Genomic DNA, 20,589 nt, shown 5'->3' with positions numbered 1-20,589 from the left:
CTCCAATTTCAATACGATTTTACATACACCCCAAGGGGGTTAGGGTTAATGGACTGTTGTGTGGGGCCATACACTCGTCATAAGCCACAACTTAATGTACTTGGCTTCTGTATTTGGTGCTGCATGAAAAAGTACACATTTATTGCTTCAAAATGTATTCTTTTTAAGTGAAACACAAGTTATTAAGATGTGCCAGCTGGAACCCGTCACTGGTGTACACGTAACACTGTTAAAATAAGGTTCAGTAGCTCAGGCTTGTCAACTTCCCATGTTTATGTGTTCACAATGAACTGGTGTTTTGGCTCTTTGTGCAGGTTTTCTTCGCGGTTGATACTTGATGAACGGAACTCATCATGAAAGTCGACCGCAGCAAGCTCAAGAAGAGCTCTTCAGAAGTGGTAATACCTGTACTTCTTTGGATGATTTGTAGGCCAGAAATACATACGTTTGATTGCAGCAAATTGGTGCCGTCTTGACACCAAGTGTTAATACGTCCCTTCCTCAGTTTATTGGTTTTCAGATTATTGGGCAACACTTCTCTGTTTGATGAATCACAAAGCTTTGACGGAAACCAAAGCTTTGTTTCAGGAGGCACCACCTTTTGGTACAACCCAAGCCCCTAATTATGGTCCAACATGAAAAATATCCTCAGTGGCCAATGTCACCTAATGAAAATGTGCACAAAGACAGTAACAAGTTGAGCAGTGCATTTACTCCAAATAAAATTTATTTTTGTACGTTGTTGGCCCAATTACCTTGCTGGGCTGTCGTTACTTTTTTTTGGTCAGGAAAAGGTTTACATGTACTTTACAGATGAAACATTTACTTGCTCTTATAATTTCAGCCCAGTGACTGCAAGGCCCTCATTGAGAAGCTGAAGTCATGTGCCGATCTCAGCGCCGAGCTTGCGCACATCAACACATGGAATCACGGCAAGGTAACCGCAGACACACCACTGCTCGGTTCCTCCCCTCGATCTTCCCCAGTTGTATCCTGTAACACATGAGGCTTCGGGAGACTTGTTAGCGCATGAAACAGTTATACTGTCTATGCGGAGTTGAAAGGATGCTGCAAAGCCAGTCCATTGGCTTTAACTGCAGTGCTGAATTTATGGATGTACCTGAGGTTCAATGTTTTTGTAAATCAGAACATTAGGTAGAGATTGTAAACTAAAATGTTTCAGCTCAGAAACATAGAATTGTTACTTTAAAATACTTAGTCAGGAGGCATTGCACATGACATAGTATTTAAGTACGAAATCAGAGCTGGGCATCCGTAAAGCACCTAGCCCTTTATAGGTTAATACTGCTAATCCAAGCTGATTTATTCCAAAATGCATCGGTCTTTCTAAAATACGCTGGTGCTTTGAAGGACACACAGGTGCTTTCAATCGCAGAGGTTTACAGTAGATCGTGTAAGGGTAACAGATTCTTTGTGGAGAGGCATGGGCAGAGGAAATGGAGAGGGGACACAGACTTAGGGTAGAGCTTGTCAGTGGGAATGGCTTGTCAGTGCCCGGGGGGCGGGAACTAACTGCCGTTACTGGACAGCCATGGGTAACACTACCCACTCCGTCCCTCCCTTTATTGCAGTGTGAACTGTTCCACTGGGTGGATGTCCTGGACCGGTTTGATTCGGTCCTGGAGGACGGCTGCCGGACCACGCCCGACTGCCCCTGGCACCTGGCGCTGGACCTGCCCGGTCACGCCCCGCTCAAGCAGCTGGTCCACAGCGTCCTGAACTTCACCGCGCTGCTCATCGAGCACAGCTTCTCCAGGCATCTCTACAATTCCATCGAAGTAAGTGGCATTGGGCCAGCGGATCGGTGGATCCAGGTGAAATGCCTTATTCGGCGGAGAGTGGTTGAAGCCTTGAGCTCTAAAGTATAAGTGTGGGGGGGTTACTGATGGAGATGCTGCAGTAAGATTGGTTTGGAAGTTGTGAATGAGATGCGCAATATTGCATGCATCGTAAATGGCTTGTGTCAGTTGAATGGAAAAGGTTGGGTAGGAAGCTTCTTTTCTCCCCCAACCAACTATAAGTCTTGCCTTGAAGTGGTTCAAAGAGAAGGCAATCCACAGAACCTGCTGTCCTGAGAAAATATCGGTCGGTGCAGCACAAGGCATTCTGGGATAGCTATGGAACGGGCAGGGATAATGTGCGTTCTGTGTATTGGAAAGTCACCAGTTCTCTTTGGTCTTACCTACCCCATGATGAGCTGGATGTGAAACCTCCATGACTTGGATTCTGAAAGAATCTTAATGGAAAAGGCTTAGAGAGTAAACAGACATCAGTGCGTCAAATCAGGCCAAAGAAATTGTCAGAGAAAAAACTTTACTAGCGAGATCAGCTTGGGTCAGCCGTTATCAATCTTTGATCAGACATACACATGTTCATGCACTAAAGTCACATTAATATGCAGTCTCATAGTTTAAATGCAGTAAGTGAGCACAAAAGTGGGAGTAAAAATACTGGCGGAATTTCATTTTTGGGGACTTTTACCACGACATTTCCTATGCTTTCGGTTTGATCAGTACCAAAAGTGCTCGGAAAATGACTGATATCAGATCATACTTTTATGATCTGGGACATGATATCAGATTCAAATCATAACAGGCACTTTTTGAATCATTTTCATTCTCTCTTTGAATGTTTTCAACGTTTCCTTGCAGCATCTGACAACGTTGCTGTCATCCTCAGACCTCAACACCGTTCTCGCTGTACTCAACCTGGTCTACGTGTTCAGGTAAGCGGCTCGTCAGTTTTACGTAAACAGTTTGGCTAACTATTGAGGAAATTGGCGCCGTGGAATTTCTCAAACAAAATTGATAAGAGACTGGAAAAGCAGTTGTTCAGATTGTTGGTTGTTAAGCGCATGGAAGCCGCAAGTGTATTAAAGCCGGCCGTCCCAATTTGGAAGGGGAGAGAGTCCAATAGATACTCAGGAACCTGACTCACAAAACTTGTACGAGGCTTTGGTCTGTTATGGAGAGATTTAGTGCATGCACAAAGATTTGGCTGGGCGCATATACTTGTTCCTCAGTTGTGGACACTGTACTCGTGCCAAAACATGGACATTGTGGGGACCAATAACATTGTGGGGTTTAGTCCCTGTGTACTGACGGCGGCACACTTTGTTTACATGTGCACTTTCCTATGGAGCCAGCGGGGGGGTGTACGGTCCACTGAGCACCATAGGAAGGCACAGAAGTAAACAGTATGTGTAGGGTCATCAGTACAGGGGCCTATTGTCCCCTGAACTCGGTAATCGCCCGGGCTTGTAGTTTGGCCTTTGTTCATTTATAACGCTTGTATGCGCCTGTCACTGCAGACATTGCGTTGCATCGCATGTCGCACATGGGGGTACTCTAGAAATTCCTTCCGTGTCTTTTGTGCCCAAGGGAAGGGGTTTCTCATGTGACAGCTTCAAATCATAATCCTTACCCATGAAAAGAAAATGAATCAAGTCTTTTGAGATTGAAACAATCCCATTTTTGTGTTCGAACCAGACCCCTGGGTGTGCAGTGTTCAGGACTGTACAGGCACAGCAACGTTATATCACATTAGACCTCTTGTATACCCCCAAACTATTTTGAAGTGCTCATCATGTGCCATGATTCTACAGCATAGTGTTAACATGTTACGTAACTCTGCAGGCCGTTAGCAAAAACACTTTGGAGGTTTTGAGGTTTTTACATGTAATGGGAGAAATTATTTAGGTGTTAAAAATCTAAAAACACAATCCCTCAAAGAATTGACCGTTTCTCCAAACTGACTTGAAGACGGCTAGCTTACAGTTCCTCTGTACTCTTTCCCGCACCAGTTTAAAATACTTGCCACTTCGTGTATTACTAATTTGTCTAATTAGTGCTTAAATGTCAGATTACAAATGGCGGCCTTAAGAACCAAGAAAGAAAATAAATCAAAGTGACAGCTTTTCCCCAGTGAGTTTTGGGTGTCGTTGGCCCTTTAAATGTCAGAACGTACCAATCCCTCGTCATTGTGCACCCGTGCCGGCTGAATGGAATAATTCAGGAGGCGCCTGGCGAAATGAGAATGGGATATATGTCGAAGGTATTACGTTTCCTTTGGCTGTCAGAATGGCCTGCCATCCTGTCCGATCTAATTACAGCCCCTGTCCATTGTCTGGGACCCCTGTACACGACTGACCCCACTGTTATTGCAGGGGCGTCGATTGAGAATGTAGATAGGATTAGTAGAAGTGACTGTAGTCGATGATTATAATGAGTAGCGTGTAGCTGTGACCGTTTGCATAAAATTGAGGCCCCTTAATTTGCAGCCTGAAATGAGCAAGAAAGAACACTCCCTCAATATTCCATCCAGCTTTCAAATGTACCGGTATATTACAGTCCAGTTGATATTTGAAGGGACCTTCTGTATGATTTACAAAGACAGCAACTGCCATTGAAATTGTAGCCCTTAAATTTCATTCCTATACAAAGATGTCTGCTTTGATTACCTGTCATTGAAGAAAAATGAAAGCACTAGAGTTAGAGACCATACAGGCGTGTCACGCTCAGACTACAGCGTCTGTCCCAACTGTAGTCGGGAACAGTCCCAACAGTAGTGCTGCAGTTGGGCTGGCCCAACTATTGTTGACCAACTTCTATAGAAATTTCCTCAACCTTATCCAGGTTTATGCATCTTACACTTGACACGATTCATCTATCATATGGCACTTCATCGATGACATGACACTGTAAACAATGAATGTGACTTTGGCATGTGCTGGACACGTGCACCCTGGACCTCGGTGCTGTAGTTGGGCTGGCCCAACTACAGCACTCTAGTTGGGACGGGCCCAGCTATAGTTGGGGTGGAACAGGCACTGTACATGTAGGTGTCTGGTTGGTGGACAGTACATGTACATGTGCATGTACACGTACACTGTACATTTATGTACATGTTAATGAGAATAGTAAAAATGTGCTAATGGTGTACATGTATATTTTATTATGCAGTGTCAGTTATAGTCAAACCTAGAAGTTAATAAACAAAAGTTTTACCCTTCTCTCAATTATGTTGCACGTAGATCGCAGCTGTTTTCTTCTCTTTTCAATGCAGAAATTAATTAAGAAAGAACCCTAACAATTGTTACTTTGCATGGGACATGTCACCCTGTATACATGTTTACGTATAAACTGGCACAAATAGGTCTGCAAATTTGCCAAGTCCTAGATTTAGGCAGAGTAATGGAAGAAATGTCCTGCAGTGAATCGCCCCCACTGGCAAGGAGATAAAACATGTCTTGTGATGTATGCCTTGACCAGCAAGGCTTTGGACGTGCATACATGTACCTGTTTTTGTCAGCAGCGAAGTGACCAGGGGCCGATTTCATGAAACGTTAAGACGTGTCTTAATCACTTGCTGCCGGTGGCAGTTGTCAATGTTGATGATGCTGGGGCGGGATATTTATCATTTTTTATTGTTTTCAAAATTCTTTAAAAATTCCTATCTTCATTTACGGGACGCTTACATCCAAACGAAGGACTGTCTTGTGGCCACTCTAGCCTGACAAACAAAATCTGTTGACGCCTGAGTATTTCAGTCAGGCCTGCAGCCTTGTAAAAAGAGCCCAGAGTGTGCGGTGTTATGTAACTTTCTTTTGTTCACGAACTTGGCACAGTATGCTGCTGACCTCTTTTCAATAGGGGCCAGATTAGCATGCAGAGGTGCTGTGTGGCTCATCCCTGTGATGGTGGAATGCTTTTGCCCCCGGTGGTAATCCGCTCGCTCTAAATGCCCCAAACCGTGGTATACTGTTTCAAAACAAGGCTGGATTATCTCTACTTTTGAGAGTGAAAAAATGTCGGTAATGCCCAGCAGCCTGGTCTTTTGTTTCGAGTACAGTCTTTTGTTACAAGGCCCAGTTACCATTGTCTGACTTCGGAGACCCCGGCCACGCATATAAAGCATACATGTCCGGTACCGGAATCCCCGGCAGGAAGTGGTTAAGAAGGGTATCTTATTTTATCTTACAACTCATCTTAGGATCAATTTCACTAAACTTTAGGATGCTTTCAACAAGTCCTAACTATTTCAGAAACAGTTTTGTGGGATGAAAACTAGCTGGCAGGGACAGACTTGAAAAGTGTTATCATTTACAAAAAGGTACTTTCAATTAAAATGAAATGCTCCAATATCTAATGGTACGGGAAAACCTACTTGTCATTTTAAAATGGAATTATCAAAATGATTGGAAACATACATGTGAGTCAACTGCTTTCCCACACGTCTGTATTTTGGCTTTCCCTACATGTACATGTATATTTGCAACGACTGTTTTTGTAAAAGGGTACAAAGAAACATGAAACAGCCTCCAAATTTCTTGTTACGACCCATCTTTCTTAAGATGGATTTGGTGAAATCGATTTCGGAACCCTTCTTAGCAAAGATCAATCTTAGACTTCGGACTCATCTTAAGCCCTAAGATAAGTTTCAAGATAAGATGAGTTTCGTGAAATCGGCCCTGCAGTCTCATACAGAAAGTGACTAATGCGAGCTGGTGCATGTATAGTCTTGTTTTTTCATTGCCTGTCTGTGACACATTTATGTACATTTCTGCACTATGATCAGTGCTTACCTACTGCCAATGCACACCGCTCATCTTTCATCATCATCCCTAATGTAGGGAACATGATCAAGAAAATGCTGGTACACATGTCAACAGTACAGGCATTAGGCGTGATGAAACTGATGCGCTGTAAATACAGAGGGGTCAACTAATTTGTGACCGGCTCTAGAAAAATGGGTAATAAGTCGCCAGAGACAGGTTATCAGTTTTTGATATGGCTGGATTGAGTACATCAAAAGCTACAATTTGATTTATGAATGACCCCTGTAGTGCACTGCGTTCCCGAGATATTTAGACGTTTGTATGTCCACATTTTTGGATTCAATAAAAGCACTTTTCAAGAAGGAGCTCAGAAAGTGTAGCACTTGGAAATACAATGCTATGTAGGATTTCCTATTGAACGATCAATTTTTCATCTTTATTCATCAGTATCCATGTTTGTAGTCACAAATTCTGAAAACATAAATGTTATACAAGCTAATAGAGGAAAAAAACAAAAATTCACATTTTGAAGACATTTTGCCCTCTCCAAATAGAACAGGCTGTAACATATTTTGGAATTGCACAACTTATTACCCTTTTTTGCAGAGCGGGTCACATTGGTACTCGTGTTGAAATGTTGCCAGAAGTACGTCATATTAAATATGAAGACGTACTTGCCGTTGTGGCATAGCCAATCCAGTCACAAAGGTTATGACAGTTTGAACCTTTTCTTTTTCTATTTCACAGTTTGACAGGGTAATTCACATGGAGTTGAAAAGTCACATACAGCTACTGTGGATTCATTGCAATGTCTGATGATAAATATTACTACATGTACTTTATACATGGTCTCTCGCTTTCAAACAGTATTCGGAGAAATGTGCATTTTGAGGCAAATGCTGTTGCTGGCCAAAAGTGAACTTCCTGCTGGGTTTGCCGGGCCACGTAAAACAAAGTTGGTTGTCAATATGTGCACTCAAAATCAGGGTCTCTGTACATGATACATTAATGTACAATGTATGTCCCATTAGTACGGTATCCTTGCAATTTCTGAAGGCGTCATATTTTAAGTGCAAAGCACATTAATACAGTCAAAACAGACATTGCTTGTGAGGTGAGATTGGCTTCATATTTGACAGCAAGTGCTTGAATGATGTAAACATTGCTGGCCTCTGCTGTGGGAAATCAGGCTGCGGGAAGAATGTGCCTCATGGGGCTACTTTGGAAGAGATGTTTAAAATGGAAACCCCCCCCCCGGACAAGGTTGTGTACAAGTCAATTAACTTGGAAGCAGTTCTATTTATAAACTCCATGCTGAGTAGAGAACGTGTGCATTGCTAGTCGCTAGTCGCGGTACGATTCCTCTGGGCCCCTTGGCACAGGATATCGCTTATTAAACCCTATACTGGTCTTAAAAACTAGTCAGTTTTCATGCAGGCTGAAGTCACCGTTGTTAAGTCTCAAGTAATTATCCTGGTGTACACACCTCTTTTTCTATATAATTCAAGTCAGTGAAGTCACTGTTTATTAATTCACCTGAGTCACAAGTAACTGTTTTTGTCTTCTACTTTGTACAGTCCGTACATTTGAGATACTGTATGCATACAGGCCATGGACATCTGACGATTAGTTTGGTATTCTTGCACTTCAACATTGCCTTTGAGACTGAAATAATTCAGTGGGTTTCGCTTCCCAACTTGTTAAAACCTCGGAATGTGACTTTCCTTAAAAAATGTTGTTTTGGTTTTTTTAGACCGAGCAAAACACATGTATTGTACATTGGAAGTACATGAAGACTTTGAGAAACAAATTTTGACAGCTGTTTGAGCGGATCCAAAAAACAAAGTTTTGAGTCCATATTTTGAGGATGTTTTTTCATTTAGTTTGTATTAGAAATCTTGAGCAAAGTGAGCTCCATGTTTGGGTGGATCACGCAGTGTGGCATACACCTGTAGCATGGGATGAGAAAATGTGGAAAAGTCCTGTTTTACCATGTGCAAGAGTCTCCAAACGGCCTCGGAAGAGTCTCGGGCAGCTCTCAACACATTTTATCACAGTTGGGTCACAAATTTTTTTGTCGGATTTGGCCAGTAAATGTTGAGTCTTTCTTACGTGTATTTATTAAGTTGAGTTTGATGCAGTGTAAAGTGATGCTGAGTAAAAGGTCGATAGCAGGCATTTCCTCTCATCTTTTGGATCACCTGCATGACCAGTTTTTCTGCTCATGTTAAATATGTTAAATGCAATATCTACACACTCCCTGTGGGAATAGATGTGGTACTGTGCAGTGCTCTGGTGTAAGATGTTACTAGGCCTTTTGCCTGCGCACTGTTTGTACAGATGGGCATGGAACAACACTAGGGCAAAATATTCTGTCAAAACATGTCAGTATTTCTTTTTGATGACTGCTGCATTTTGAGATGTAGACTCTGCCTACACATTCGTGCTTTTGTGTATCTTGTAACAGTGCAGGCTTGCATAAAGGCTAATTAACAAAGCAAAGATTTTTCACGAACATTGTTTTATCCCGATGAGAGCTTCCGTGGCAATCTACATGTAGGGCTTATTTACAGTGCGAAATTAGAGATGAAATTGTTCTGTTTCGTGCATATGCTTGACGCTTGGTACCGATACAAGCACCATGCCTGTATTTTTTAAATTTTCAAACATTGATAATATTCATGCACAGTCTGAGTACAACATGTCAAGCTATAAAAAGGACCTGGCATTGTCATTGCCACTGGTGATTACATGTAATGTGTAGATGTTCTTGCACACACTGGTGCTCAAAGGAACTTGTGTACAACATGTACATGTCCTTTTCTTGTTTATGTACATGTACATTGTTATTTTAACTCTGACCAGTATCCTTATGATTTTAAGGGTACATGTATGTGTACACCGTACATGTACTTTCAATGTTTGTGTGTTTGTGTTTGTTTTTGCATTCAACTGGGGACTCAGAAATATAGAGGACAATAAGGTCCCCGATTGACAGAGGGTCCCCGATTGACAGCTGTGTACAAAACATATGGGTGATCTTCTAGAAAAGTTTAAGTACGAACAAAAGAGGAACAATAGGGGGTCCCCAGTTGCAGGCAAATACACTCTTGTGTGTGTTTAAATTTAACCCCACCATGCCTGCATGTATCCTCATGTTTGTGCTCCTGTCTGGTACACATGATTGAATTTGTTAGACACCTGTGCATTTGAACACATGTCCATGTTTCTCTTTGACCATTTTGTCACACTAAATCATTACCTTGAATCATTATCTTCAAGTACATGTACAGATATCTTGGCACAGTAAAATGAAACCGTAAAGTTTTCTCTTTGTTTTAAATTCATTTCTGGTAGCAAGCGGTCCAACTTCCTTATCAAGCTTGCGGCAGAGAAGCGCCAGGAACTTTTCAGTCGGCTGACGTACCTAGCGGAGAGTTGGGGCGGTAAAGACAACGGATTTGGCCTGGCAGAGTGCTGTCAGAATGGACCCAAACCGGTGAGTTCAAACATGACACCTGCATGTCTAAACATGACACCTGCCTGACCGAACATGACACCTACATGTAACGGTACATACATGACAACAGATTTGGCCTGGCAGAGTGCTCTCAGAATGGACCCAAACCGGTGAGTTCAAACATGACACCTGCATGTCTAAACATGACACCTGCCTGACCAAACATGACACCTACTGGTACATACATGACAACAGATTTGGCCTGGCATTGTGCTCTCAGAATGGACCCAAACCTGTGAGTTCAAACATGACACCTGCATGTCCTCACATGACACCTGCATGACTGAACATGATACCTACATGTACCGGTACATACATGACAACAGATTTGGCCTGGCAGTGTGCTCTCAGAATGGACCCAAACCGGTGAGTTCAAACATGATGCCTGCATGTCTAAACATGACGCCTGCATGTCTAAACATGACACCTGCATGACTGAACATGACACCTGCCGGTACTTACGTGACAGCGGATTCGGCCTGGCAGTATGCTCTCAGAATGGACCCAAACCGAGGAGTTCAAACATGACACCTGCATGTCCTCACATGACACCTGCCTGACCAAACATGACACCTACCGGTACATACATGGAATACTTTCTGCACCAAATTTTCTCATTTGACTGGCTTTTCAATTCGTATAACGTTGACATATACACAAATCAAGCACTCTGTTTAAAATAATCGACCGCTGGAATACAAAACATATTGGAAGCAGACAAAAGTGCAGTCATTTCTAGCACAGTACTTAGACTATTAGTCAACACAGAAAACTACCCCCTTAAAAAGATCTCAATACCTCCCCCCGTAAAAACCTCTTTCAGAATGCGTGAACATTGGACACCTACGCGTGCACTCACCTTTTGGACTGAATATAAATCTTTCACGAGTGGATGTCATGAGTTGCTATGGTAGTGCCACCATTCGTGAAGGATTTTTATGCCGAAGGAATGTATTGTGTTACGTTTGTATTCTATTCAGTACATCTATGAACTGTTCTGGGAAAAAGGCTATGCAAGTTTTGCTGTACACTTCCCTGCAGTGGTCTACTCAGATGTTGAGAAAGTTAAAATCTCTTGTGGGATTTAAGTTTTTCCTGTCAGAAATAATATCTTTGATCAGTAAAGTTTTTAGGTTTTCTAAACAAAAATGCTCAAAGGAAAGATGTTGGTTGCAGGGAAGATGTAAAGTGAGTCTTCCAAGTCTGTATTTGACTCCACTTTTTCAAAGCCTGTTTTCTCAGTCGTGTGAAGTTGAACTCCACAGAACTTATTAATACATGTATGAGAAAAGTCATATGTCTGGGACACTCACAGGGATGGGTTCTTGAGCCCTGCCATACACCAAGTGAAGCTTACACTGTTGGATTTCTGGCCATGCGTGTGATTTATTTTGACGCTCCTAACTCAGACAAAAAACATTGGTGTCTTTAGTCTAGATTGAGTTCTATTATTTTCATTGCAAATTATTTTTTTTAAAAAATCTCAACAGAGGGTGCCGACCAGTGCAACAACGCTTCATTTTGAGTTCTATTCGGAATTGGTCACCCCAGAAGACAGACCGGCCAAAAAAGTGAGCAGAGCAACTGTGACATCTCATGATAGCACAGATGACTACAAATACGTTTGACCTAATCTATTCAAATCATGTGCTGGAGTTTAGTAACTTAGTGACATCCCAACAAAGCACCTGTACAATTAAACTACAATATGTGGCACCGGTCATCAAACATGTCTTCAAAAATGTCTGTGTATTCTTTATTTAACAGCACACACCTCATGCTGTGACGGTGATACACTTGGAGAATGTAGATAGAGTAAGTTCCATTTCTGCCTTGCCGCTCTGATTTTGTAATTTGCAGATGCTTTTGTTGTTACTTGTGTGTTCATAAGATCGTGTCACCACCAACTATCGCGCATCTTCAGTTTAGAAAGTTTTACACAAGTTTTTCTTGGAAACACACCAGGTCACGACCTGCAAGCACATTTCACATATGAAAAATCACCACTCCCCCCCCCCAAAAGTAAGACTAATTGAAAACTGAAAGAGCTACGTGTAGGCATCCAGTTTCGTACATGCTTTGAAATGATTTGTTCTTGTTGCAGTTAACGTTGTGTCTCTTTTGTTCAATTTTTGCATCTGTAAGGGTATTAATTGTGTAATTAATGTTTAAATGAGTTGCACTTCTTGTTGAAGTTGGGATCAAGTTGACGTGACTCGTGAAGTCAGTTTTGCCCTTCTGCAGTTGTCACTGTGTAAATTCAGTGCCTTGCTCTGATGGGACCCTAAGCCTCGACCCAGTGAGCCACTGAAATTATGGAGTGGAATTATTTCCATTTTGCTTGTTGCCCACCTAGATTGCCGCCAGCCCGGCCGAAATCATGGAGGATTTGATGAAAAATTACAATGTACCCAAGGAAAAACAGGTGGGTATTTGTTTCTTTAATGTTTCCTTGACATTTGCTGCTGATGCATTTTGGGCGTGAATGCTACACCCTCTTCCTGTCAGGTTTTTGAATTGGGAGGTCAGGCTGATTTCTACAGAGCCAGTGAAATGCATGTGGGAGACCTGCTAAATTTCAGAGAAAGCAAATTGTAGTGTCTGTGAAACCCCAAGAGTGGAAAATTAGAAGAATTCAGAAGAAGCCGATAGCCTTTATTCATGGGCAAGCCATAATTACTTGCGTTCCCGAGGTGTTTTTTTATTTTGTGTTTTGTTAAATGTGATGGTGCCAGAGTATTGTTTGGCTCCAAGCTGCACTTGCCCTTTTTTGTGTGGCTTGAAACACCCCAGGGCTGGGTCAATTCGAATAATTCACGATTCGAACATTCGACCTTCAATTTGATCTATTACCAGAAATTTCGGTCGTACCGACTGCAGATTATTGATGAACAAACCATGTACAAAATCAGTTGCAATAATGCACAAGTTTGTACAATATAATAGCTTCTCAAAGCTAGGAGTATCTCCAGCCGTGATTTAGCAAGATTTAAATTAGGAGATGAACAATATGTCTGGCCCTGTTGGAAATCTCTATTTCTTTTGAATTGTTCAATGAATAATTTACTTTTTTGAATCGTAAGATTTCTGTCACTTTTCATTTAAATCTGCTCGACACAAGTCTCCATAGAGCAATTTTCCTCATTTAAAACAAAAGAAAATTTTCGCTTCCTTTACAAGAATTTTGCCTTTGAATATCTAATTCGAAAAATTATATTCGAATATTTGATAACCGATCGAATATTCGGATATTCGGCACAGCCGCATATAATTAATTTGAAATTTTGGATCAGCATCAAGTGACGTTAATTTGTAATATACTTTTATATCATTGCTTATTAGTTTTACCCTCAGGTTTCCAAACTGAAAAGTTAACCCTACTTTCAATTCAATGTGGCTGACCCGTGAAAAATATTTATTAGGACTTGTTTGACCTGCCGAGTCTAACATGGTCTAACAACCACAAAGACTTAGCTTGCTGAGTATAAACAGATTCCCACAGGGGCAGAGTGTAACACCTACTCAGTGCCTCCAAATCCACCACAATTTTTTGGGGGAGGGGGAGGAGGGAAATATTTGGAGATTGAGAAGGGTAATGCCCAGGCGGCGAAAAATATCTGCACTCTGGCGTATATGAGAGGATACAGGGAGGTGCTTAGAAACTTCATAGAGCCAGCATGAATTTAGGTTGAAACTCTCACAAGTCTTTCTCTTTCATCGCTCTGTGCAGATGTTGCTGTTCACGCATATACGACTGGCCCACTGCTTTGCTACTCACGACAAGCGCATGCAGTGTGTTCAAGCTAGACTGCAGGCGCTGTCTGTCCTAGGTAAGTGCCAATCACATGCGGCTCTCCACTGTCCCAACTGAGATCCAACAAACTCCAGTCCGGCCCCAAAAAGTTAATTTCAGACCAAAAGAATCTGACCCAAGCCAACAAACTCTCATGAAATACTGCAACATGTGGTAAGGCCCAACGGAAATGAAGTTTTCCGGCCTAGAATGCGAGATGTCTGTCAACGCTGTCATCACAGAGCTGATTTGGGCAAGAGATTTGTGGATACCAGCCCTGCGATTGTCTGCCTACGATGATAGTTCTGGGAAGTTTCTACAGCCGCAATTGATGAGAGACTGGCATGTTCTGTTATGCCCTCACATGGTGGGCATTAGAAATCAATGAAATAACAACCTTACATTTGTGGCATGATGTTGCTGGAGGTTAATGGTGTCCACCTGACACTGCGCACTGTGTCGACAATACATTACCTTACTTCCTCCTGACCAACCAGAGCTGTTCGCACCACAAGGGGCCAAGGCTCACCCTTCAAGCTATTTTTAAGGGTATTTGTCATCTTCTTGCCTGTTTGCACTGTGAATATGACACAGTGGAAAAAGTAATGCGTATCGAATTTGGAGTGGCTGAAGATGAACTCTTTGCACGGGTCGAGTGCAGAAAAATACCCTCAGAATTGGGAAATAGATCAACATATCTGCTCAAATTCTGAATCTTGTTAATAAAGATGGGTAATTCCGTGCATACATGTAAGCGGAATTAATTCACGTTTCTTCCCACCCTCGTTGTTCATTATTTGCAAACAAAAGGTTTTCAAAACAGACAGGTAAAGGGTATGACCTACTGTGTCCATTTCCAATATTTTGAAGAGCTTTTGGTTAATGAGAGATAAATAAAACTTTAGTTAGTAACAGTGTGACCGATTTCTGCTTTTGTTTGGACTTTTCCTGGCCTACTATTTATATTTAACATCCTGCCATCAAAGAGATAACCCCGATGTCCTATCCTACTCCCCTCCCCCCGTTGTAGTTTACTCAAGTGCAATCCAAGAGGTCTCCAATTCCTTGCTGTATTCCGGCCTGGTGGAGGAGTTGGTAGATGTTCTGGAGCTGGATGACCTCAGGCTCGTCGTAAGTTTATCTGGCATCTCTTGTCGTTCTGGCCTCGCATTCGTGCATTCTCCATATTTTCAATATCATTGCTTAGATGGCAACTTCAAATTACCTCCCGAAATAAATAAAGCTGGCCGTGTCGTGGGAAATCATAATTAACTGAGCAACGGACACATGAAATTGTACCTCTTTTTCCCCTCCTAGGATATCAAGGCAGCCTCACTACGTACGTTGACATCAATCATTCACCTAGACCGAAACCCCAAGTAAGTAAAAAAAAAAAATAGCCTGTCACATCAGTGATAAAAATGGAAGTTTGCATCATTGTACTGTATTGGCTCGCAAACATTGGTATGGGGTGCTCTCACATCCGCCATTATCACAGGCACAGACCATGGCACTAGGTACAGTGTTTACATAGTAAACAAGTCTGCAAAGCTTTAAAAATTGTAAGCACACTGACAAAAAATGCCGAGCCAGTTCCCACTACTGGATTTGAATGATGATGTCAACAAAACATGGCACAAGTGGTGACCAGTGTGCCATTGATTAACCCTAACCCCCAAGGGGGTGTATGTAAAATCGTATTGAAATTGGAGGATTTTGGACTGTTAGGGATAAGGGTGGACAGGCCCCAACGTCAGGTTTATGGCTCATGACACTTATGTGGTTACTGTCCACATATGGAGTTACGGCAGGTCGGAATCACCAGTAATTTGGCTTGTCTGGTCTTTGAGCTCCCACCTGCTAGGATTTGCTGTCGCTCTTGACATTATCTTTTCCATTAATTTTATAGCCAGCCAACCTTACAAGAGTTAATTCAGCTTCGTTGTCGATATTCTTTCAGATTGGTAAACATCATTGATGCAACAGGAGCTTCGTCCTACCATGGGTTCCTGCCGGTGTTGGTCAGGAGGTGCATACAAGCGATGATAGGTGAGGAAATACTTCACAGCCTGATCAATAAACCCTCAAGACCCCTCTCCATGAGAGAATCCTGTAACCATGGTAATAGTGCTGTCACTGGTCCTTTACAATAGCCCCCCAACTAATGGTGCCAAGTCTTGCGATAACTGTATGCAGCCACTCTCTGTAACACTCGCTCAAATTTTAACACAATGCTTTGCATCATTGAAGGGCCATTGGGAATGTTGCTGGATTCATCTGTTATTTTCTCCCTGTGCCCCTGTGGCAAACAACAGCAAATGGCTTGCCTAATAATTCAGCTGACCCTCTAGCTTTCAGGTAGTTTCTCTCCGAAAAGTTTGCTTGTGCAAATTTATTTGCCCACCAAACTCCGTTCAACACTTGTTGCCACACCAGGAGTAGTATAAATAGTTGTGTGGAGCTCTGTGGATGTTGGGCTGGTTTTTATAGGTCAAATATTTTGACGGGGGAAAAAAAAAGAGGTACATGTAATGAAAGTTTAAAATACTGCTTTTTAAAATTCAACTTTTAGATCCCACCATGGAGGCATTCCCCCACGCCCTGGCCACAGCACTCTTCTCATTCCTGTACCATCTAGCGAGCTACGAAACAGGCGAGTACAATCCCATCTTAGGAGGTCAAACTATTTGATAGAAATTGGGCTAGCCCACTGTCACCGATAGACAGAAGTTTGGGAGGACTTTCCATTTTTGTGGCATAGGCTGTTCATTTGTTTCCTATGAAGAGGGAAATCTTCATAATAAGGTCCTCAGGACTTCTCAGATCACCTTGTTACATCTGGAATCTCGCTTTGGGAGTTCTCACCGACCCACATGACCCAACATACTTCTGTGCCATCGCCGCAGGCAAAGATCACTGTACTGTATACTGTCTTTGAGTAGCGGGCAAGCCTTTAGAGCTTCATGAACACAAACAGTGTGAGAAAAATGCAGAGCCAGTACCCAGTACTGGGTCAGCATAATATAACTACAACCGTACATGACACAGGTGGTGACCGGTATGTCATTTGATAAAGAATTCACGGTTATATTATGCGAAAATAAGCCTCACTGTTTAGTGTAAACTGCCTAATCTACAGTTGCCAACCGAAAGCTTGCCTACTGCACTCTTGGGGAAATTGTGTGATTATGTTGCACCTTGGTGTCATTGGATTGGACCCTTTTACCAGAAATGGATAACAAGGAATGAAAAGACTTTGGAATCCAAAGTTTCTTTTGATGTATGTAGGATGCTGTTTTGATACTATCTAAAGTTTGAGAAAAAAAGTCGATTGTCAAGGTCGTAGCTAGTTTTGCATTATTTGTTTAAAGTTTGTGGTTTTTTTTATTACAACAGGGGGAGAAGCATTGGTCTCCTGCGGAATGATGGAGTCGCTGCTGAAAGTCATCAAATGGCCCGGGGAGGACGAACAAATCCACACCACGGTGAGCAGTCGGCACTTGTCTGGCCAAGCTCGTGGTGCTGGCCAGTGTGGAAAGTTGCTTAACACAGGAAATACTTGCTGAGCAACGACAGGCTACCGGCCGTTGCATTATTCCACATTTCAACCCTCCTTGCTCTTGGCCTGCTGAAAAACCTTCCATTCTGTCCCAGTGTGGGAGCTGTAACTATCATGCGCTAAACCCACGTGCTATCAGTTTTTTTTTTACCCCTAAATACTTCACAGGCAACATCACCACTACACAGAGGGTATTCTGTACTCTTTCACCAAACTGAATTACCAGTGAATGTGTTAACGCACCTGTACAGGTGCATGTTGCTATGCTGGTTTTAACGCACCTGTACAGGTGCATGTTGCTATGCTGGTTGACATTCTGAAATGTGGATCTTCCTTTTGTCCATTCTGTGCAGTTTGTGACGAGGGCCGTCAGGGTGGTGGACTTGATCACCAATCTAGACATGGCTGCCTTCCAGACACACCAAGGACTCTCCACATTCATCAACAGATTGGAGGTACACGTGCACAAGAAGCCATAAATGTTGCCTCAGTTTTCCAAAACCAAGGCTGAGCAACTTTAAGCTTGTGCCGGTGTAGATACGAACAGTTCACAACTTCATAGCTTCCACTGCGACTGACCAACGATGCCTTCTGTAGCCAATTTTTTTTTACTTCAGATTACTTTGCAAACACAGCTTAACAGTAGGAAGAGGCATTGTCTTGCATCAAAATGACTCACTTCAACCTGGTTTTGGAATGGTTGCTAGCCAATTATTTAAAGATGTCTTCAGGGGCTGATGTAAGACCAGTTTTTATGAAAGTCAAGCCTGTCGTTCTCACAGAAGGCCCTTCTGCCTCTCAGCCAAAACAAGGGGAACTTTCCCACTGACAAATGCATTTACTGAGTCAGAAGGTGCCTTACGCACAACAACTGGCTGATCCGATCGGACACCATAACTGTGGTGGCACACTCTTCAGCTTGACGCGCTTGTCCGTGTTTGCAAATCATGACACCCTATTGGTCGAAGAGGCATGTAACAGGTGCGGACAAGCTGTCCATGAAGGTTGTGCCACCGCAGTAATGGCTTCTAATTCTGCATGTCAAATTCCACTGTGAGAGGAAATAAACCAGTTGTATGTTTTTCAAAACCCAGCACGAAGTAGCCATCTGTCGGAAGCAGGCCCCATTTGTCCTGCGGCCCAGCATCAGCGGCGACCACGATGGCTCCTACTCCCCGGCTCACTACGCGGAGGACTCGATGGAGCTGGACTCGGTGGACGGAGGAGGGGGCGGAGTCAGTGGGAGCAAGGAGGAGGGGGCTGGAGGCAGCGGCCCCAAGGACAAGAAGAGAAAAACTGACGGTCAGTTCTTGCTTCTGGTTGTAGACCTTAAGGGGGTGGGGGAGGGGCTAAGGGGGTGGGGGAGGGGCTAAGGGGGTGGAGGAGGGGCTAAGGGGGTGGGGGAGGGGCTAAGGGGGTGGGGGAGGGGCTAAGGGGGTGGGGGGAGGGGCTAAGGGGGTGGAGGAGGGGCTAAGGGGGTGGGGGAGGTAGTGTGGGGGAGGGGTTAAGGGGGTGGGGCTAAGAAGAAGGGCAAGTTGAGACGTTTCCCCTGTATTTGTGCAAACTTACATACAGGAATGGGACAATGAACATTGTCATCTGGAATAATGTTTCAAAGTAGGTCCAGTTGTTAATCACTTTACATTCTTTGACCATGAACTTGAGAACGCGTAGACAGGTTCATTTCAGGCACTGTTTGAGAATGTGACCTTATTATTATTACAAACCTTTGTTATTTGACATGGAAATGTCATATGAACTGATTTCAAACTATTATTGTTTGTTTGGCAGGTAATTTGCATTAATTCATCACTCTTGGAAATTAGAAAGTGTGTTCTAAACTTACAAAATCATATGTCAGATAGGGACACAGAAAAAAATGGATCCCTAATTTCTGGAATCACCCATCCCTTTGGCTGGGTATGCAGTGAAACACTGAGCTCAGAATGTTGGAGAGTTTATCGTCTAACAGTATGATCCCTGGGAAAGAGTTCCATATGCAGATGCCATTTGACACCCGTGCATAAACCGTTTGAGACTGGTCTGAAAGTTTAAGTGTTGTCTACGTAAATGACTCGGTATTTTCCTTCCTAAATTGAACGTTTCTGGACGTGTTTTTGCTTTCTGATGGCTGTTAAGTCACTCAAGGGAATAATTGTTGGCGGCCGTATATGGAATCTTTCCTTCTCTTGTCAACAGGTGCACAGTGCTTTCCCCAGAGGGCGGCGCTGCTCAAGTCCATGCTGAACTTCCTGAAGAAGGCCATCCCAGATCCAGCGTTCTCCGACAGCATCAGGCACGGTAGGTGATCGTTTGGAGGGCTTACTTGTGTGCCAGATCCTTTCATGTAAATTGGAATATGGTGAATTCCTGTTGAGAGATTGTGTGAAAGGCCTGTTCAAAATTACAAAATTGTGACCTTGCGATCCATCTCTCGTCAGGAAAAAGGGGGATTAACCCCTTCTCCAGTTTGAACCTCTCGTCCTCACAATGGAGACAGGATTCTGTATGGAAGGACTGGGCTTTTACCAGTTTTTTTCGGGGACCACAAAAAAAAAACCCACAGAAGACATTACAGCAGCTTTTTAAAGTCATTTTGTGTTGTCATTTTCTGCGTGGCGGAGGACAAAAAGGATGCTTGATTTATAGCCCCATCTATTGCTGCAGTTTGGCTTCCTTGTTTTAGAATCAGGACTGTCTAGCTCAGCTGTGATTTCTTTACCATGGGCTCAATATTTCATTGGTAAGAACAATAAATATGCTATTGGTTTTTGCTAAAAACTGAACTAAGAGTTAAAGTTTGTTATTACAAACGTTTCGACAGGGGGTAGACAAACAAGGCAGTCTCTCATACCTGCTGTCATCTCTGAAGTCACTTGTCTGAAATCCCTCCTTTAACTTCAGACACTTTTGAGATAGCGTCCGTAGTTTTAATATTGTAAACATTTGTTTTCTGACTGCCCTGATTTCACTGCAGTGATGGACGGTACCCTGCCTAGTTCCCTGAAGCACATCATCAGCAATGCCGAGTATTACGGTCCCTCGCTGTTTCTCTTAGGTGAGTGAAAGGGGTGTGTTTGGCGTCTTCTCCAAATATCCCGATTCTTTTTCTGACACTTAAAGACTTAACTACCTGCCCG

At 42.9% G+C, this 20,589-nt stretch overlaps 1 protein-coding gene across 4 annotated transcripts in view; it reads left to right on the top strand.

Moving 5' to 3' along the window:
- Positions 1–20,589, top strand: part of LOC110973984 (E3 ubiquitin-protein ligase HUWE1-like) — a 75,737-nt gene that overhangs the window by 1,317 nt on the left and 53,831 nt on the right. For 3 of the 4 annotated variants that reach the window (XM_087135650.1, XM_087135649.1, XM_087135648.1), the window contains exons 2-19: positions 315–398; positions 845–937; positions 1,593–1,799; positions 2,673–2,746; positions 9,935–10,076; positions 11,588–11,668; positions 11,865–11,912; positions 12,454–12,522; positions 13,828–13,927; positions 14,921–15,021; positions 15,208–15,269; positions 15,851–15,939; positions 16,463–16,543; positions 17,287–17,375; positions 17,803–17,904; positions 18,544–18,751; positions 19,649–19,750; positions 20,427–20,507. In XM_087135650.1, the coding sequence (XP_086991776.1) occupies positions 354–398; positions 845–937; positions 1,593–1,799; positions 2,673–2,746; positions 9,935–10,076; positions 11,588–11,668; positions 11,865–11,912; positions 12,454–12,522; positions 13,828–13,927; positions 14,921–15,021; positions 15,208–15,269; positions 15,851–15,939; positions 16,463–16,543; positions 17,287–17,375; positions 17,803–17,904; positions 18,544–18,751; positions 19,649–19,750; positions 20,427–20,507 (1,774 nt within the window). In that variant the 5' untranslated portion in view covers positions 315–353. Of the gene's footprint in view, positions 1–314; positions 399–844; positions 938–1,592; positions 1,800–2,672; positions 2,747–9,934; positions 10,077–10,492; positions 10,613–11,587; positions 11,669–11,864; positions 11,913–12,453; positions 12,523–13,827; positions 13,928–14,920; positions 15,022–15,207; positions 15,270–15,850; positions 15,940–16,462; positions 16,544–17,286; positions 17,376–17,802; positions 17,905–18,543; positions 18,752–19,648; positions 19,751–20,426; positions 20,508–20,589 lie in introns of those variants that run through there. The other variant, XM_087135651.1, reaches the window with a different exon arrangement.

The sequence above is a fragment of the Acanthaster planci genome, linkage group LG04 (genome assembly GCF_054643075.1).
Source record: "Acanthaster planci isolate LZ-2023a linkage group LG04, COTS_SCS, whole genome shotgun sequence".
Classification (NCBI taxonomy): Eukaryota; Metazoa; Echinodermata; class Asteroidea; order Valvatida; family Acanthasteridae; genus Acanthaster; species Acanthaster planci.
Note: the sequence above shows the minus strand (reverse complement) of the source record. Positions and strands in the feature narration are given on the sequence as shown.